The 19,948-nt window shown below is 33.5% G+C and overlaps 1 protein-coding gene across 1 annotated transcript; it reads left to right on the top strand.

Moving 5' to 3' along the window:
• The first annotated feature begins 1,095 nt into the window (after positions 1 to 1,095).
• Positions 1,096 to 2,532, top strand: OXGR1 (oxoglutarate receptor 1). Its single transcript, XM_051991116.1, has one exon. It carries the CDS (start codon positions 1,100 to 1,102, stop codon positions 2,111 to 2,113), a length of 1,014 nt encoding a protein of 337 aa, XP_051847076.1. The 5' UTR covers positions 1,096 to 1,099; the 3' UTR covers positions 2,114 to 2,532.
• Positions 2,533 to 19,948: the final 17,416 nt, after the last annotated feature.

The raw sequence follows: 19,948 nt of genomic DNA, 5'->3' as shown, positions 1-19,948 counted from the left end.
TTTTACTCTGGATGAAAAACGGGGTTTTGCCTTGTAAGTTAATAAAGTAGGTTATGGGGGAATGTTTAACTTTGAGAGAACAAACTCAAACAACTTTAACAAAGAATTAAACTAATTGCAAATAACTCTTTAATGAACAGATTCATTAAAATTGAAAAAGAGACCTATTTAGAGCTTTAGTTCTTTAAACATATTCTCTCAGGATCCAGAATTGGAAGGAATTTTAGAGATATTCTTTTCTAGACTCGTAATTTTATAAAAGGAACTTTGACCTAGAGAGGAGAATGATTTGCCAGAAGTCACAGAAGTCACAATTGGTAGAATGAGGAGGATTTGAACTCAGCTTCTCTGACAGCAACTCTTATGATTTTCCTACATTTCTTCCATTAATTATATTTTTATTTATTAACATGAATGTTCCCTGCAAATAGCAGTGGTTAAATGCTGTCTTTTTTTTTTTTTTTTTAAGAAAAGAACAGAGGTTGGCCTTCGAGGATATACATACTTCCCCCAACTTCTCATTTTAGTATTTTAATATTAATAATTTTCTAATTTAGCATTATAAGGGTTGTACCAGATGAGACAGGCAGAACAGAATTATAATCTCCTTCATTGTCAAGAATTTCTCATTAAGGAAAACATGAAAAGATCCTTGAGGGCAGGAACCTCCTCATTTTGTATCCTTAGTGTTGTATGGCACAATGCCTGGAACTTAGTAGGAATTTAACAAATGTTTATTGAATTAAGTAATGAATACAAGTCATTTCGAATATTTGATCTTAATTTTAAAACTAAAATTGATGATAACTGCAAGTATTTTTTATACTAAAATGTATTTTAAATATTTTCAGTAACTTCTGTCTTTTTCTTAGGAAAAAATAAAACTCTTCCATAGAATCTCCTTTAAGATTAAGGAGAAATAACTACCAATATATAGACAACTGAGCAATTTTGGTTTAAAAGCAGATTATTGTTTTCATTATCATCTCATCAGCGTGGGTTCTTATTTTTCCCCTTTCCAGGGAATTGCTTTCCAATGTATTTTTATTGTTTGACTAAATAAATATGTTGTTTTCCTAAAAGATGAAAGAAGAGAGCCATGAATAAAGGACCGAGCAATTTAGCTAATACTTCTGATGCACATAATTATCCAGCTGCTTTTGGAAATTGCACAGATGAAAAATTCTTACTCAAGAAACACTACCTCCCTATTATTTACAGCATAATCTTTCTGGTGGGTTTCCCTGGGAATGCCATAGCCATCTCTACTTACATTTTCAAGATGAGGCCCTGGAAAAGCAGTACCATCATTATGATGAACTTGGCTTGCACAGACTTATTATATTTGACCAGCCTTCCTTTCTTGATCCACTACTACGCCAATGATGAGGACTGGATCTTTGGAGACTTCATGTGCAAGTTCATCCGTTTTGGCTTCCATTTCAACCTGTACAGCAGCATCCTCTTCCTCACCTGTTTCAGCATCTTCCGCTACTTTGTCATCATCCACCCCATGAGCTGCTTTTCCATTCATAAAACCAGATGGGCAATTGTTGCCTGTACTGCAGTGTGGATCATTGCTTTGGTGTTTGTTATACCCATGAGCTTCTTGATTACATCAACTCAGAAAAGGAATAGATCTGCTTGCCTTGATCTCACAAGCTCTGACAATCTCATCACTATCAAATGGTATAATATAATTCTAACAGTTGTCGCTTTCTGCTTACCCTTAGTGGTTGTGACTATTTGCTATATGATGATAATCTACAACCTCACTCAGGGACCTCATACTCAGAGCTCTCATAAGCAGAAAGCAAGAAGACTGGCTGTACTCCTCCTTGTGGTTTTCTACATATGTTTTTTGCCCTTTCATATCTTGAGACTCATCCGGATTGAATCCCGCCTCCTTTTAATCAGTTGCCACTTGGAGAATCAGATACATGCTGCTTACATTGTTTCTAGGCCATTAGCGGCCTTAAACACCTTTGGCAACTTGTTGCTTTATGCTGTGATTGGGGACAACTTTCAGCAAGCCATTTGCTCTGTTGTAGGATGCAAAACAAATTGTGACCCCCAGGAAAAAGGGAACAGTAGTTCTGTGAATAGATCTTGAAATAATTTTGCTGTTGACTTTGGGTTGTTTGGCTCATATCTACTCTTTGAGACCCCATTTCAGGTTTTATTGGGAAAGATACTGGAGTGGTTTACCATTTCCCTCTCCAGCTCATTTTACAGATGAGGAAACAGGCAAATAAGGTGAAATGAATTGCCCAGGATCCCATAGCTAGTAAGTTTCTGCAGCTGGATTTGAACTTGAGTCTTCCTGATTCCAGGTCTGACACTCTATCCATAGATAATCACCAGTCCCTTTTTTTACTTAGACATAACTTTATTTGTATATAAAGTATTTTATGTTTATGTCCATATAGTTCCTGATAGCTGTGTTATCAGGTATACTCTCAGGTACTTTATACTGTCTAGTTACTTTAAATGATCTAAAAAAAATTGAATAATTGCATACACATAGTATAATTTCCCTATTTTTTCTTTTGATTAAATTTATTTTAGCTTTAACTTTGTCTGAGATCATGATTACTATCTCCTGCTTATATTTAATAATAGCTTTTTATTTTCAAAATATATGCAAAAATAATTTTCAGCATTCACCCTTGCAAAACGTTGTGTTCCAAAGATATTCACTAATCTTAAAAGAAATAGCTGCTTTTGTTTGACTTAGAATTTCTAAAAAGTTTAATGATATTTCCCTCAATGAAACTCACAATATATAGTGAGTATTCATACAACTATACTTCAAAGGCAGTTGACTCCACTGGGAGGGTTTTTTTTTTTTTTAAGTACTTCATTAGAAATAACTTAGTGACAGACATTTTATCAAAATCTTATTCTGGATAAGTTAGCTAAAACATGACTTTCTATAACAAAACCAACACTACACACCTTATCTTTCTTATCTTTGCAAAATGTTTTATGGTCAAGAGGTACATTCACATACATACCTCATTTGATTTTCTCAATGGTGCACTGTGGTGAGTTTTGCCAGTATGATAATATTCATTGCAAATGAGGAAGCATATTCACACAAGTTCAAAACTTGCTCAGAGTTGAAGAATTATTTATTGAGGAAGCCAGATATGGCTTCAATATAGGTCTTCTAGGGAACAGTATAGCCATATAAATTGTCTTCAAGAAGACCTAAATTCAAAACTCACCTTTGACACTTCAGAAATAAATCAAGAAAGCAATATTTATTAAGCACTTACTATGTGCCAAGCACTGTGCTAAGCACTAAATGCTTATTGTCTATAAGATAGTAGGCTAGTTACTTCCTCTCTCCAAGATGCAATTTCAAGTGTAAAATGGGAACAATGAAATTTGGAATAAATGCCTCACAGGTTTATTGTGAAGCTCAAGTGAGATAATGTATGTAAAGTATTTTGCAAATTTTAATGGATCATGTAAATTCCAACTTTAACAAAAAACACTAAAATAGTTCAGAAAAGCAAGTATTGGCTTTTGCAGATCATGAGATTCTGGGGGTTTGAAATATGTTTCTTCCTACTTATGCAGATTGACTTAGTGGGTTCTAGCTTTCTAACTCCTGGGATAGGTCTGACTCATCAATCATAATTCTACTTTCAAGTCCTTTGCCTTTTATTTTTCTACTCTCAAATCAATCAATAGATATTCATGGATTGCCTCAGAAGACACAAGCATTTGCAAGTCAGGATATTTGGAATTTCACTGTAGCTCTGCCATTAATTAGCTATGACCTTGGCAAAGCACTTTATCTCCATAAGTCTATATTCTATCATTTATTAAATGAGACATTGGGACTAGAGTATTTTCCATCTATGACATTTAAAATATATAATCCTTTGTTTCCCTTAAAAAATAAGCCCTATTTTGAGATTATTAAAACTAGAAGTTCTAAAAGTGCTAAGAAACAAGGGGAAATGATGGATTAACAACAGGTTAAATAAATATTTTGTCAGGCACTATATGTTACCACCAAACCTTCTTAATTAATTAACAGATGGGAATTTTATTTTTGTTGTCATGGAGCTTGTGGAGCTTATGAAATTAGGTTTGATATCAAGTTGTGTTTAAAATTATTGACAGGGTTTTGGGGGGCATTTAGAAGGGAAAAAAGTGTTTGTAAATGCAATGAATTAATATGTTTTGAATGAGAAGTGCAATTGTTTTGATTTGTGTGGGAAGCTATTCTAGTCATCATTAATTAGTCTGCTATTTAGTTCTCTTGTTCTTTTTAGAAAATCATGAAAATATCCTAACTGTTATAACAACTAAACCAATTTGTGAATTTGGTGTGTGCTTAATTACAGTTAATTGTAATATCTGAGAAAAGTGCCTAGTCTATATATTTTGAAAAGAAAGTGAAGTAACAAATAAACTTTCTCTATAGAACTGAACAGCCTATATTTTTCAAAAAATCCTGATAAACTACACAAGGAGAAATTAATAGAATCTGAACAGAAGAGGTTATTGAATAGCTCAACTAAGGGCTGTTGTGAGTTTGTTTATAAGTAGATATGAGTCTGCAAGGAAGGGTTATTTACTGGTGGGCCTTGTACATATCTATGAACTTTAAAATGAATTCTATTTTTTCCACTGACTGGTAAATAAACAAATTCATTCTCTAGAGTTCATAGATTATATAGTTTCAAGGTGAATTGATCATAATATATTAGTTGGATGGTGCCAAATAAGTAGTTTTCAGATTATCAGAGTGAAAGAAATCCCCTAAAATCTGTTGTGGTTCTATGATGGCTTCTCAATAAATATTATACTTCAAGGTCCAATTTATACATCAGAAAATAGATTATATCTTATGGGAGAATATTTTTTTCTCTAAGTTTCGTGAAATTGCTCTATTAAGGTAAACTTCCTATCTGTTAACAAGGTAGCATGGTAGATGAAATGCTGGACCTAGAGACAAGAAAAACTGACTTTAAGTCTGCCTATAAACATATTTTCTAGTTGTGAGATTCAGAGCCAGTCAATCTCTGAGTGCTTCAGTTTCTTCAACCTCTGAGCGCTTCAGTAAAATGAGAAGCCCATTCCTCAAAAAGGCTGTTGTAAGGATATATAATATTTGTAGCGTTTAGCACATAGTAAGGATTGGTAAACAGTAGACACTATATAAATGGTTATTCCCTTCTTCTCTCCCTTCCTTCATAAGACTGATCCTTTTTAATCTTTTTTTGTGGTTTATCATCCATGTCTTACCCCTAATGAGCCACTGTAGTCTGTTCTATGCTGTCTCTATTCTATCTCAATGATTCATCAGTTCCCATGAGTTTAATTCTTTTCTTCACAGATAACTCTCAAATTTACAAATTTAATCCACATAACTTTCCCAGTCTCTAATTGCATAACTCTAAATACCTGCTTGACATCATCACTTTTATTTCCTATAAACATTTTCATCTCAAATGTTTGAAATATATTACATGATTTCCCCCTATTCCCTCCCCTAAAAATTCCACAAATAAACAAAACAGAACAAAATAATATTTATCTGTCTTTCTAACTTCTCTATTTCTCTCAGGGATTATCATTCTTCTCATGTTTACAATCTAGTCATCCTTGACTTTTTACTTTCACCTCCAACATCCAATCCAAGCCTAATTTACTCTTCCTCTTTATCTTTTCTTATCAATGCTCTTCTCTCTAATTATACCACAGACACTCTAGTCAAAGAACTCAGCACTTCTAAGTTGGACTATTGAAAGTGTCCTAATTTATCTCTCTTTGACTAGTTTTGTACTCCATATAGTTTCCAAAATTGATACCCTCATGTTATTCCCCTTTCAAGAAGCTCCTATGGCTCCCCATTCATTACCTTTCTTACAAAGCAAACTTTTTTTTTTTTTTTTTGGCATTTAGATATCTTTATAATCTGAGTCTATCCTGTATTTCCAGCCTCATTATATATTACTTCCTTTCACAAACTCTAAGCTCCAGTCAAACTGGCAATTTTGCTATTCTCCATATACAAAATTTTATTCCCCTTATGGACCATATATGTAGACTATATAAACTTTGTATAGACTGTCTCCCATGACTAGAATGTTCTATATTTTCACTTGTGTTACTAAAAACTCCTGTCTTCATTTGAAATTCAGGTGCCAGTTCCTTCAGGAGATTTTTTTTTTTTTTGCAGTTTCCCAATTATTAGTGCTTTCCTAATCAATGTGTCTTTATGTAGACATACATAAAAAAATCCCATGTTTACTTATCTATGAACTTGTGTTTTTCCTCCTTATAGAATATAAGCTTTTTGAGGATAGGGATTATCTCTTTAATTTTTGTATTTGCATTGCCAATATTAAACTCAGTGCCTGGACAACAGTAGGCATTGGATAATTTTTTCTTGTTGATTGAATTATTAAAATGTACTAACCATGTTTTATCCACCAGGGTATAGTTTATAACCTGAGAAATTCTTGCACAAGTTCATAGAAATGGAAGAAGAGGTATTGGGAAAAAAATAATGGGGGAAGAATGAATAAATCTATAATTATTCAACAGACAAATGTTTTGGGATTTCTAGAAAGATCCTCAGGGTTGGATTAATTAATTTTTTGGGTTAGTAAAAAACAAAAAAAAAAGAGAGAGAAAACTGAATCTTGGCCTTCATCTATAGCCATGTAATATTAAGCAAGTGTCTTGAGGGAAGTAAACAGATGCAAATAAGCATGGGATAGTTTTTTTTTTTTTTTTTAAGTGGAGCAGAATTTTAGACTGAGATATAAAATATTGAAAGTCATAGGAGTTCTTCAGCACTTGCTTTGGATTTTGTACAATTTTTTTGGAATAGTCTCCAAATCTTGTACTCTAATGAACAACCACTCTTCTGGGTCCATTCTTGAAGATGATTATTCATAGTATCATCCAAAAAGTAATTAAAACTACTAAGTGTGGAGAAGAGACAAAAGTTAAAAGCTCAGTTGTGCTTTGGATTTATCCACTGATTAGAAACATAGGCTCTTTTTGGTTTTATTCTATCTATTGACATTTTTGTGTGTGTGTTTAAAATATTTTAGTATGTCATCCAGCTATCTTCCATATCCCCCTGCCCCAGGAAACTTGGACTCTGTTTCTGGGATGCCAAACTCTGATAAGTGAGCTTTCACCTCATCTTTCCTGGAGCCAGGAACCAGGTTTTCATGCCAATTCCATTCATCTCTATACTATGCTATGTGATTACCTTCCCTGTTTTCTAGTTCCTCTTCTATGTGTTGTATTTAGTCATTAGACTGCAAAGTCCTTAAAGAAAAACAATCCCTTATTTACTGGAGCATGCATTTGTGCCCCCAATTTTTAGTACAGCATTTGTTGTTGTTGAGATATTCCAGTCCTGTCCAACTCTTTATCATACGATTTGGAGTTTTCTTGGCAGAGATACTGGAGTGGTTTGACATTTCCTTCTTCAGTTTATTTTACAGATGAGGAAACTTAGGTGAACAGGGTGAAGTAACTTGCCCAGGATCATACCACTAGTAAGTGTCTGAAGTTGGATTTGAACTCAGGAATATGAATCTTTCTGTCTCCAGTCTTGGTACATTGTATCATCTAATAAGCATTTAGTAAATGTTTTATCTAGTTAATCTTCCTCCACTAACTTTTCTGAGAATCATTAAAAAAATCAGTAAATATTTACCAGGTACCTTCTTTATATGAGAAACTTGAGGAATGGTAGGCAGTAGGAGCATTTAAAAATGACAGTGCCTCATCTCAAGGAATTTACCGTGTAACAGGAAAAATTTGGTCTGTTTAGACATATGATGCAAGGTAGAATGAAGTAACTAGGAGGTAGAGTGGAAACAGTGCTGGCCCCAGAATCAGGAAGATCAGAATTCAAATCTCGATTCACCACTAGCTTGAATAACCTGGGGGAAATAATTTAATTTTGAGTTTGCCTCTGTTTTCCAATCTCTAAAATGTAGATTGTTTTCCAGGGTTGTAGTGAAAATCCAATGAAATAACCATAATGTACTTAGCACAGGGCCTGGCACATAATAAGTGCTATTTAAAGATGAGCTTGTTATTTTTGTTTTTGTTTCATCATCATCACCACCATAATCATAACTATCATCACCATCATCATCATCATCATCATCATGATTGATACAAAGGAGAGATCCAGAAATCTAAGACAGTATTTAGTTCTGAATGGATTCTAGAATAAAAACCCCTGAGTAGTTAGGTGCTTGAATGATCTGCAATGAGGAGGAACAATTAAAAAAAAATCTAGAGAGAGTGAAAGGAGGAAAATGTGAATATATTGGCTAAGATTTATAATACACTTTAAATTTTCATGGTACTTTACATTTATTATTTTAATTGGTCCTTCTAACAACATATGAGGTAGGTCAGTATTATTATTACTTTCAGGCAGCTAAGTGGTTTATTGGATAAGTCTTGGGGTCAGGAAGACTTGAATTCAAATCTTGCTTTAGATACTGGGTGATCTGGATAAATCATTTCATCACATTGAGCCTTAGCTTCTTCAATTGTAAAATGGGGAGAAAAATAAGGATACCTGCTGTTTCCTGAAATTGTGAGCATCAAGTGCAATTGATATGTTGCTAACCTAAAAATACTCTACAGATGAACCATTATTATACCAATTTTATAGATGAGGAAGCTGAGGTTAAATGATTTACCCAGAATCGTTGTCTGAAGCATAGTTTGAACTCAGATTTTTCTGGTTTCCACTAACGAAACTAAAGACAATTTTCATCTAGTTCAAAGTTTTGCTTTAGGCTAATTCTACTGGTCTACCATCAATTAATTCAATTCCACAAATATTTATTAAGTGCTTATTATGTATCAGGCACTTTGCTAGATGGTGAGAGAGAATAAATTGGGGGCATGAGGTGGGGAGAAGAGGTAGCAGCACAAAGCATACGCTCAAATAATTAACATAAAAATGAATATTATAAGTCAAAAGGTCTGTGTGTTTGAAGGAGAGCAAAGTGCTGCTGCCCTACTGGGCACATCACTGCACCGCAACATATCTCTCATGTCTCATTCCACAGCATGAGTCTTCAATGGCATGTTTCCAAACACAACATTGTGCTACTGAGTTTTATAAGCTCACTGATAGGGAATGAAGGGACAGATGGCGTAGCATGCATCTTACTCCATCCCACACTTATTTCTGATCTCAGTGGTCCTGATAGCAATGCTAGACATCTTGAAAAGATATAGCAGAAAAAAACATTCCTGAACTCAGGCAATTATAAAGATAATTGTGGGCTGAAGATTTAAGGGATAGGGATACAGGGAAAGCCAATGATAGAGTATAATACAGTGCTAGGGAAAGGCCAGGATGGTGGTGGAGAAAAGAGATTGTTAAAACTGACCTTATTATTCAAACATATATCTTTCTTTCTATATAAGTGAATAATTCTATGATAATGTCCTGCATAAGAACCAATCAAGCAAGCATTTATCAAACTCCTGCTGTGTTCCAGGCAGCTCGATGGCTCAGTGGATGGAGCATGAGATCTAGAGTCAGGAAGACCTGAATTCAATCTTACCTCAGAAACTTACTAGGTAGGCAAATCACTTGTTTCCCTTAGTTTCCTTATCTGTAAAATGAGTAAAAGAAGGAAATGGCAAGCTATTCCAGTATTTTTGTCAAGAAAACCCCAAGTGGGGTCATGAAGAATTGGACATGATCGAACAATAATAACAAAGCATATTCTTAATCTTCTTTTGGTCATAGACTCATTTCGGCACTGGTAAAACCTATGTATGATTTTTCATATACGTGATAGATAAATAGACATTTTGATAGAGATATAAAGACATTGATAGGGACAGAGAAGCATAGATAGAGACAAAGATAAATACTTGATAAATAGAACATTTATTAAGCTTTTATCAGGAATTGTGCTGAACACTGGAGATACAAGCAAACAAGATCTTTCCTGCCCTCATGGAGTTTACATTCTAATGGGGAAAGACACAACTGGAAAGGGGAGGGGATTCCTACTTGCAAGCATGGTTTGGCTATAACTAGGAGTGTGGAAAAGTCACCTTACAGAGTCCTGGATACCAGAGAGTGTCCAAATTCCAGATGAGGGAAATAAAGAGACCTGAATAGCCCTGGCATGATTTAGCAATGACCAGCAAAACTTACTTGTCCATGTTGATTCTGTTTCACTTTTAGAATTTTCTGCTATCTATTCCATGCAGGGGAGAAATATCAACTCCTCACAAACCAACACAAAATATTAAATTAAAACACAGCAGGTTAAGTGGGGAATAATTCATTATCCTGATGTTCTGGGGCTAGAATAAACAAAAATTCTATTTATGTAAAAGAACTTAAGTGGGAAAGTGTAATTTCAATAAGTTCATGAAAAAATTTCCAGGACACAAGAGAATGGATTATTGATTATATATAACAACGTAACATACATATGTGTATAAATGTACATTGACATACATAGATACAAAATACTATATAAACACAAAAGTACACAAATACATGTGTACGTGTGTGTATTTGTGTATGTATTTATGTAAGTAGGAAGGTAGCATTCAAACACTACCTACAGAGAGCACAACTCCATTGGGCTGGCCACATTGTTAAATGACAAATGACGCTTGCCAAAAGGACCAATTTATGGAAAACTCACGCAGGGCAAGTTCTCATATGGTGGCCAGAAAAAGCAATACAAGGATGCTCTCATAGGCTCTCTTAAGTACTTTACAACTGATTGCATGACATGGGAGACATTGGCAGAGGGCATGACATACCCTCATAAGAGAAGGTGCTGTACTCTATGAGCAAAGTAAACCTAAAGTCACTCAAAAGAAACACAGTAAGTGCAAAGTTGAAGAATCCACCCCAAAAGTTCACATGGACTATTGGACCCAACTTGTGACGGAGCATTCTGAGCTCATATCGGTCTGATAGGTCACAGTTAGATGTTAGATATACTGTAACTTGATTCTAAAATAGTGATGTCATTTTGATCCTCTTTGAGAATGAAGGTCAACAACCAGGTATTACCAAAATAAAATACTTGTCAATCTTGAATCTACTCACATGACCCAAGTTGTTTTTTCCTACAACATGCTTTAAAAAATCATTCTTGCTTCATTTTAGAATTTGAGTTAGTATTTTTCAAAGTATATTTAATTCAAATAATTCAAAGTAGGAAGAAGACTCTTAGAAAAATAAATGCATAGCATCTTGTAATTCTGCCTTAAATTTTACTTTATGAATATTTTCCATTTTATTGAGAGGAGAATTTTTAATTTTTTCTTTTGGTATCTAGGATTTGAATACAAAAACAAAGACAGGTTCCTGCTTTTAAACTGAAAGAATGATTAAACATTAAACATAGTCTGTTTCAGCTGTGATACTTTCTTCCTCTATTTTATTATTTGGTATGCAAGGGGGAGCTATTGAAATTGTTTTTTTTTTATTTTTAATCAAAAAAATAACTCAATCTATCTTGTATTTTAGGAAGATTAATATGGCAGAATTGTGTAGAAATGAATTGTGATCATTTAGGAAAGAAAGCAGTGATCATGAGTCAGTACGTGTTCAATCAAAAACAACTCAACTAGGCTGACTTAATTTCTTTTTTGACAGAATTATTAGACTGTAGATCAACTGAATACCATGGAAATGACTAGATTTTGGTAAGGGAAAGTGTGGTACCTCACAATATGTGGGCTGAGTAATAGTAATATTAGGTGGATTATGAGTGGGTTGAATGACTGGACTCAAAGAATAGCAACTAATGGATTCATGGCCATGTGGATGGAGTTCTCCAATGAAGTGTTTCACAAGGATCTGGCCCTCCTACTGTCCTTTTCAACATTTTTATTAATAGATTGAAGAGAAAGCAGAGAAGTCATATTTACCAAGTTTGTGAATTATGTAGAGTTGGGATGTATTGCTTACATGCTAAATGACAAAACCAGGATCCAAAAAGATCTCAACAGACTACAAATTTGGAACAAATTTAAGTAAATGAAATTGGTTGTGAATAAATATATGATCAACTCTATAGTTACAGGATAAAGGAAGCAAATTATATTGCAATTTTAAAAGACATTTAGTGTACTACAGACTTGAAATGACTCAACAATGTGACATGGCAGTTAAAAAAATCAATATGAACTTAGGCTGGATTATACGGAGGGTATAATCTTATGGCTGAAAAGACCATTTTTGGAGGACCATATTCAGATTTTAGGAAAGACATTGGTCAATCAAAAACTGTCCAGAGAAGGGCAATTAGAATAGCAAGTAGTCTAGAAACCATGGCATATGAAAATGAGTGAAAGGGTTTGAAGGCTATTTAACTTGAAAAAGAGAAAAATTAGAAAGCTATGATAGCTGCCATCAGGTGTTAAAATACTATATAAAAAAAGATGGATTCAATTTATTCTGTTTTATCCCAGAACTCTAAAGTTGGAACAAGTGAATGGAAGTTGCTGAGAGACAGAATTTGAGTACAATATACTTCTAAAATATGCTATTTGTTGCAACAGAGGCTGCTATCATTTGCCCTTTCTCTAGTGGTGCTAGTTTCTTCTTGAGTTTAGAAAAGTTTTGTTGATTTGTCTAGCTAGCACTAGTCATGACAATTTTTTTTTTAAGCACATAGAAATAAATGTGAGTACTTGTCCAAAAACTCAGATCTTCACTCTGGGTGGATTGTATCCTGAGTTGAGAAAACTGAAAAGAATTAATTTGGTTTAACTCATTTAGGGATAAGGGCTTAGAACTTTTCATTAAGAGTAGAAAGGAAAAACATTGTTCACAGTATTAGCAATATGGTAATAATCAACTATGAATAAGTTAGCTCTTCTCAGCAATACATGAATTATCCAGGGCAGTTCTAAAGGACTTATGATGGAAAATACTATCCACATTAGAGAGAACTGATGAATTCTGAATACAGATTAAAGCATACATTTTTCACTTCCATTTTTTTGTGTTTCTTTTTCCTTTTTGGCCTGTCTCTTCTTTCACAACATGACTAATATGGAAATATATTTTACATGATTGCACATATGTAACCTCTATCAAATTGCTTACCATCTTAGCAAGTGGGAGAGAGAGAATTTGAAACTCAAATTTTTTTAAATGAATGCTTAAAATTGTCTTTATATGTAATTGGAAAAAAATACTGTTTTCTCAAAAGAGATGAAAGGAAAATAAATCTCATAGTTGATGAAGCAGTCATTTAAATTTATTTTTTGATCAGAAAGAAAAGCTATGAATTAGATTATAAATAGACTTGAAAATGTGATAAGTAGACCTGAGGTATGCAATTCTGGTGATCTCATTCTCAGAATAATGAAATTTTTGTAAAACAACAGTGATGACAGCAAGGGTTGTTAGGGCTATATATGGGATGGAACTTCATTCAATAACCCTTGGAAGTCAGATGATGGTAAACATGCATGACAGAAGAGCAACTGTCAGTTCCATAGCAACTTCAGAGGTGAAGTAAAAGATGGCAGCAGAGAGGCAGATCCAGCAGCATCAGTTAGCTATATCCTATTACTGAAAGAAGTTTTTTTTTTTTTTTCCTTGTCACACATGGTTGATTAACAGTTTAACAATGAGCTCTAGCTAATAGCAGGAGTATGCTGGAGCCAATTCTGATTAGCGAGAGCCCATTGTTAAATTGTTAGAGTAATCAATCTCATTTCAGACATCTGCAGGCTACAAATTAGGGCTGAATTTGTTGTTTTATTAATTTTCTAGTTTAAGAAAGGGTTAATACTGTAGATTACATTTAAAATTGTGAGTATATACACTTTTATTTTCTTCAAGAGCTGGTTGTTAAACTTTTTCCTCCTACCCTGAACAGTGCTCAACTATGTATGAGTATTGAGAATGATTCCATCCAGTTATATTTACTGTTACTTGATCTTTTTTCTGTCCTAGAGCAAATACTTTGCTATTTTTTGTTTTTGTTTCTTTCTTGTCCTCTTGTCCTATAACCCTCTCACAAAAATTGAACCAAAAAGTTGAATGTTTTCCAAGTCAAGCAAGATAACCAATATACAAGAAAAATTCCTAACAATTAGAAAACTGTCTAAAAATAGGATGGATTGCTTCAGCAGATGAGTTTTCATCTCTGGAGGGGGAGTGGGTGTTAGAGTTTTTCCTTCTTTCTCTTCTTTCCAAATAAATTACATGTGTTTCTATGGGCTTAGAGAAAGTCAAGAACACCCTCTTCCTCACCTCCCCACACTTTAACCTCTTAGATTGGATCTAGTAACAAGTAAAAATTGTGAACTGTTTTGAGTGATTTGGATAATCACAGTCAAGTGCTTATTAGAGTATTTGGAGTAGAATTGCAGGAGCTACTTGTTGATTATTCACTTGGGTAGAAGATAACTTCCCAGAAGGGCAAGATTTGTAGTCATTGGATTTGAACCTAAAATTGGGTGTGGAGTTTCTCCTGGAACAAGATAATCATAAAGACTTTGTTCTTAATAAAGTTTTATCCAGCCAAAGATGAACAAGAGACATAATAAAGCAATAAGGACTCCTTCTCCAGAAGATAAGTGATCAAAAGATGAAAACAGTCTAAGAAGAATAAGTTCAAACTAGTAACAACTACATGAAATATAGGTTCAAGTTACTCACAATGAGAGAAATGAAAATAAAACAAAGCTATGGGTTCAGGATACGTAGACAATGGCAAAAAATGAAAATAGTCAATGATAGAGAGTTTACAAAGACAGTCATCCTAATACACTTTGAGATTATGGAAATATGAACTGGTTTGTTCTAACCATTTTAGAAAGCAATTTGCAATTATACTTGAAAAGTGATTAAAATGTCCATGACCTTTGAGTTAGAGATCACACTTCAATGTATATTTCCAAAGTGAGAAAACATCTCAAAATAATATAGAATAATATCTCAAAATTATAAAATAGAAATATCTCAAAATGTTTTTGCAGTACTTATAGAAGCAAAAAACTAGAAATAAACGAAGTTCATCTCAATTGGGCAATAAAACATAAATATGATGAATATTATTGTGCCATAAAAATCATGAATTTAAAGAATCATGAGAAGCACAGAATATTTATGAACAGTGTGAAATAAGTCAAACCAGTACATCTCTCAGTGTTTATGTATATGTGTGCATGCATGTATGTGTACACAGTGGAAATAGAATAAAATGACACTGAGTTGTATCATAATAATGACTGGTCTTGGCTCCAGAGAAAAATTGAGAAAATGTACTTATTTACCTTCAGTATAAAAGGGAGGTACTATGTGTATGATTATTATATATAATTTTAAACATGGCCAATCTATTACTTTTACTGTTTTTTTCTCTTTCATTGTAATTTTTTACATGTTGGCTTAAGTGAGGCAGGGGAAAAGAATGTATTCAGAGATGTAGCTAGCCAATTTCTAGGAACCCAAATTATTTGTGAGAGTGGGAGTTGGAAAAATGATGCTTCAGACCTTATATGAATTACACAAAATATGATAATACTTAAAGGAAAAAGGCTCAGTAAGAAGACTCAATTCAATTCTAGTGCAGCAATTCAAAACTAGACGTTTTATAAGAAGATCTGTCAAACAAGAAATAAAGAGATCTGTTTTTCTGTCAAATAAGAAATTTTCTCCCTGAAGTCCAAAGCTACATCCAATGTGAGATAATATTTTGCCTCAGTGTAAGTTTGCCTAAAGTAAAACTGTACAGATGACAGAAAAAAAATCACAACTGGACTCCTAACCTCCTTTCAGAGAACCATCAGATGGGGCAATGTTGGTGAACACTATTTGGAGTATGGAGAAAGATGGTGGCTATTACACAACCAGAAACAGTGTACCAGCAGATGACATGAAGTAAATAGTGAAAACTCCCTATAGCCACCCATAAACCACCTTTAGGGAATTACTGGAAAACAAGAAGTCAGTAAGTATCTTAATTGCCAGAAAGGGGATAAATCGCAAATGCAGTGAGAAATATTCAGACGTGGCCAATGTGGGAATTTGTTTTGCTGGGCTTTAAGTGTTCATGATAAAGATTTTATTTTTCAGAATTTTGTTTATTTAATGAAAAGAATCAGTGCAAGGAACAGATTATATTATAAATGCATGTAAAAACAAATAAAGTTTTAAATATAGATGTCTATGATTTAAATAGTCCATTAGATAAAACTGCTCCTTAGAGTACTATTGTTTGTTTTCCAAAAATTCTCTTTTACTTTCCTTGTCCTATTTGTGAAACCTATTTTATTTTTTACTATTGTGACCTGGTTGCTTGTAAATAGAGTTAAGGATCAGTAAATTTGTCGGGATGATTTGCCTCGATATTCTGGGCATGGTTTATTAGAAGGAAAGAAAAAAGGAGGAAAAAAAAAGGGAAAAATTCCCTTACATATATCCAGCTCATTTTTCACTCCTCAGAATCTTTGCCCAAAAGAAATTATCTAAGGAGAACTGGAGGTCCATTTGTTAAGGGTATAGTATACAAGATTAAGGTAGGATTCTGTTCTGGATTAGATAGTCTATGAGGCCCTTTTCAATTCTGAGAATCTCTTTTGCTTCTGGAGCTTCTAGGTTAAATGACCCTAAGTTTAAAGCACTAATAACTCCCAGTTAATATAGTTCCAACAAGTAAATTTATCATTTTTCTTTTAAAATCTATTTAATTTTTCTATTTAAATATATTTAATAATTCTATTTAAAATCTTTTAAATTTCTTTAAAATCTATATCAAGGCTTTGTTAAAGACATAAGCAAAACCAAGGCTGATTCAACAAGATAAGAGGTACTTATGTGCCATAAGTAACAATTGTTAACATTTGTTAACATACATTATCTAGTTTGGGCAGCTAGGTGACTTAGTGGATAGCTTGCAGGGCTGAGGGTAAGGAAGATTCATCTTCCCGAGTTCAAATCTGCCTTCAAACCTTTACTAGCTGTAGAATCCTGAGCAAGTCATTTAACCTGCTTCTCTCAATTTCCTTATCTAAAATGGTCTGGAGAAGGAAATGGCCACCAATCATTCAAGTATTTTTGCCAAGAAAACCTCAAGTGTGATCGTGAAGAATTGGACACAATTGAAAAATGACCAGAGAACAAAAAAGTAACCCAGCTTATTCTCCTAAGAAATCTCACTGAAATGATCATCACTTCATTCTTAGACTTGCTGTCATCAATAAAGATCCAAAGTGGATATATCCTGCATGACATATTAAAATCCAATGAGGAGATATTCCAGGGATCAAAAAGACAGGCATACCATCCACCCAAGGCAGTAAAATCCGGCTATCTTGCATATTAGTTGACATTATCTATTTGGGGCTTCATTTTCTAAGGTCAATTCTCTTTTGAACCTTAACCCAAAAGTCTCCTCTTATTCAGAGGTAGAATTGAGCCTAAAGGTCCCATCGTCGACCACAAGAGGGCACACTAAACCTTATTAGAAAAAGGAAATATCTGAAACAAAAGATATGAAACACTATTGTCTTTGCCAAAATCTACTGAAAAAAAATGTAGAGGAAGCCTTTGTTTATACAATTTAATTTTTAGCAAAATGTGAATTTTAATGTAAATTTTCTATTAGGATATCATTACATATAGCAAATTGCTTTTTATCTCTTTTCCTACTGAGTTGACTTTATTCTCTGCTTTATAGATTGGATTTATCACCAGATAACAGTGTTACATTTCAGATTTTCTTTTTTTGTATATTATCATCATCAACAACATTATTATCATAATCAGTAGTAAACAAGTGAGACTGTTGAATATAGGTTTTACTAAAGTTTTATTTCTCCAACTTTCAGAAGCTCAGAAAATATTACTAAGAAAGCTCTGGGCCACAGGCAATCATGGAGGCACTTATAATATGAAGAATGTTCATTTGAGGTAGCATAGGAACTCATTTCGCAAAAGTGACTATTCTTTTAGTCTCTTGGCAAAGGAAAACAATACCCACGTGATCAATCAGTGGTCTTGTCTGTTTAGTGTCTGGTTCTAGTGTTCTGGGGGTAGGGAGTAGGATGCTTTAGTTGTTTATTTCAGGCTGACAGGAATGCAAATTAGGTTGGCAGGTCTACCTCTTGACAAAAATAAATTGCTAGGGATGGAAGAAATGTTGCATGTTGCAATCTACCTTGCCAACAACTTCCCCTCTGTGTTTGTAGAAGAACATAATATCCCTATCTCACCAAAAAACAGTCAGCTACAAACTTACTATAAGCATTTACATACAAAAACAATAAACACAAAAACATAAAACAACTTCTTCCTCCTATCCTAAATGTGCACTTGCCTCTTAAAGGATGGAGAAGATTATGTGGGCTAGAAGTAAAAATGCTTAAAGAGAAATTTTTGTTTATTTCTTCAGATAATATAGTTTTACATCTTCTGAAAGATTTAAATCTAGGAAAGCAAGAAAGGAAATGTCAAGAAAGAGCAATAAAATTTAATTTGAAAGACAAATTGGTCTCAGAATAAAATAGAACAAAAATGAACTAAAATGATCATTCAATGTCATATGCATACATATGTATATTTGACTATTCATACCCAAATACACAAACTGTGTATGGGTACACACACATATAAATAATAGAAGTCTGTATATGTAAATAATATATACAAAAAATATACACACATATGTTTGTGTGTATATTCAATCACAATATCATAAGTGGTCATAGATAAGTTACAATTTGCATTGATAGAGAAAATACCCAAAGTAATATAACACATATCCATTAAAACATTGAATTATATACGAATGTCTAGATGGATATATATATACACATACACATATATATATGAAGCCCAAGTAGCAATATCTAGAAGAATCCCTTGCATTTCTAGTGAGGTAGATACAGTTTCAGAGTAAATTATGTTTTAAAACTTTGGGGTTCCAAGGAAAACAAGATTGTCAAGAGAATCCTAAGGAATAAAAATCCTGACTTTTAAGGCTTATGTAACATTTGGAGCCTATAAAGAAATCAGTCCCTGAATCAAGTTTCTTATTCTAGTTAGGGAAACCCAAAACTTCTATATCAGATTTAAATATGCCATATTTGTATTTCACATTAATGTGAAATAAAAATAGCAAATGTATCAAATTATTATTACTTCCTAATGCCATTGCCATAGAGCTATTAATTTATATTTATGTCTTTTTAAAATGGAATCTTCTCCACAAATTCTATGTAATAAAGATCCTAAACCTGTGGGTTCCTAGTTCTTGGGTTTCTTTTGGTCTTCTACTTCCTTCACTAGCCACAGATCAATGGCTAACAATCCTGAGAAATGGACAGTAATCTCATAGGTCAAGAGTTCCTGAGTTTCAAATATGAGCATCTGCTCTCCAAAAGAAGTAGATTTCTGAACCAGCACTTTTTTTTATGATATGATCCCTATAATCATTGTCTTACAGCTGAAAGGAAAAATAAAAACAAAAACAAAAATATTTTCTTGCTGGACAGAAAATATGAATCTTTTCGAATAGCACAAGTCAAAGATTAATGCAAAATATCTGTTCAATAGTCCTACAAAATTTTCTTTATTTTTTATTGAAAATATTAGTATGATATATTATTGGAGATGTTTTATATTTTCTGGTTTCTCCATTAATTCCCTTCAGTTCTTTTATATCTTATCTACTTTCTGTGGAGGAAATAAACAATTTGTCTCATACTTGCTGCTATCCATATTGTACATTAAGTAAGTATTTTCTATATAGGAGTCCCTGTAACCCACATTTTGAAGAGATTCTAAATGTGAACCATGCCTAAGTTTTGTTTTAGACATCTCCCTTGAATTACTATGGTATAATGAGAGAGCCAGAAAAAGCTAACCTGATTCCTTCCTCTGTGAGTCAACTCCTCATCCCAGATGAATCCAACTCTG

This window comes from Antechinus flavipes, chromosome 3 (genome assembly GCF_016432865.1).
Source record: "Antechinus flavipes isolate AdamAnt ecotype Samford, QLD, Australia chromosome 3, AdamAnt_v2, whole genome shotgun sequence".
Lineage (NCBI taxonomy): Eukaryota > Metazoa > Chordata > Mammalia > Dasyuromorphia > Dasyuridae > Antechinus > Antechinus flavipes.
The sequence above is the reverse complement of the archived record's forward strand: the minus strand, read 5'-3'. Positions and strand labels throughout refer to the sequence as shown.

Coding starts and splice junctions, on each gene's coding strand:
- OXGR1 (XM_051991116.1), top strand. CDS start 1,100: ATGAATAAAGGACCGAGCAATTTAGCTAATACTTCTGATGCACATAAT.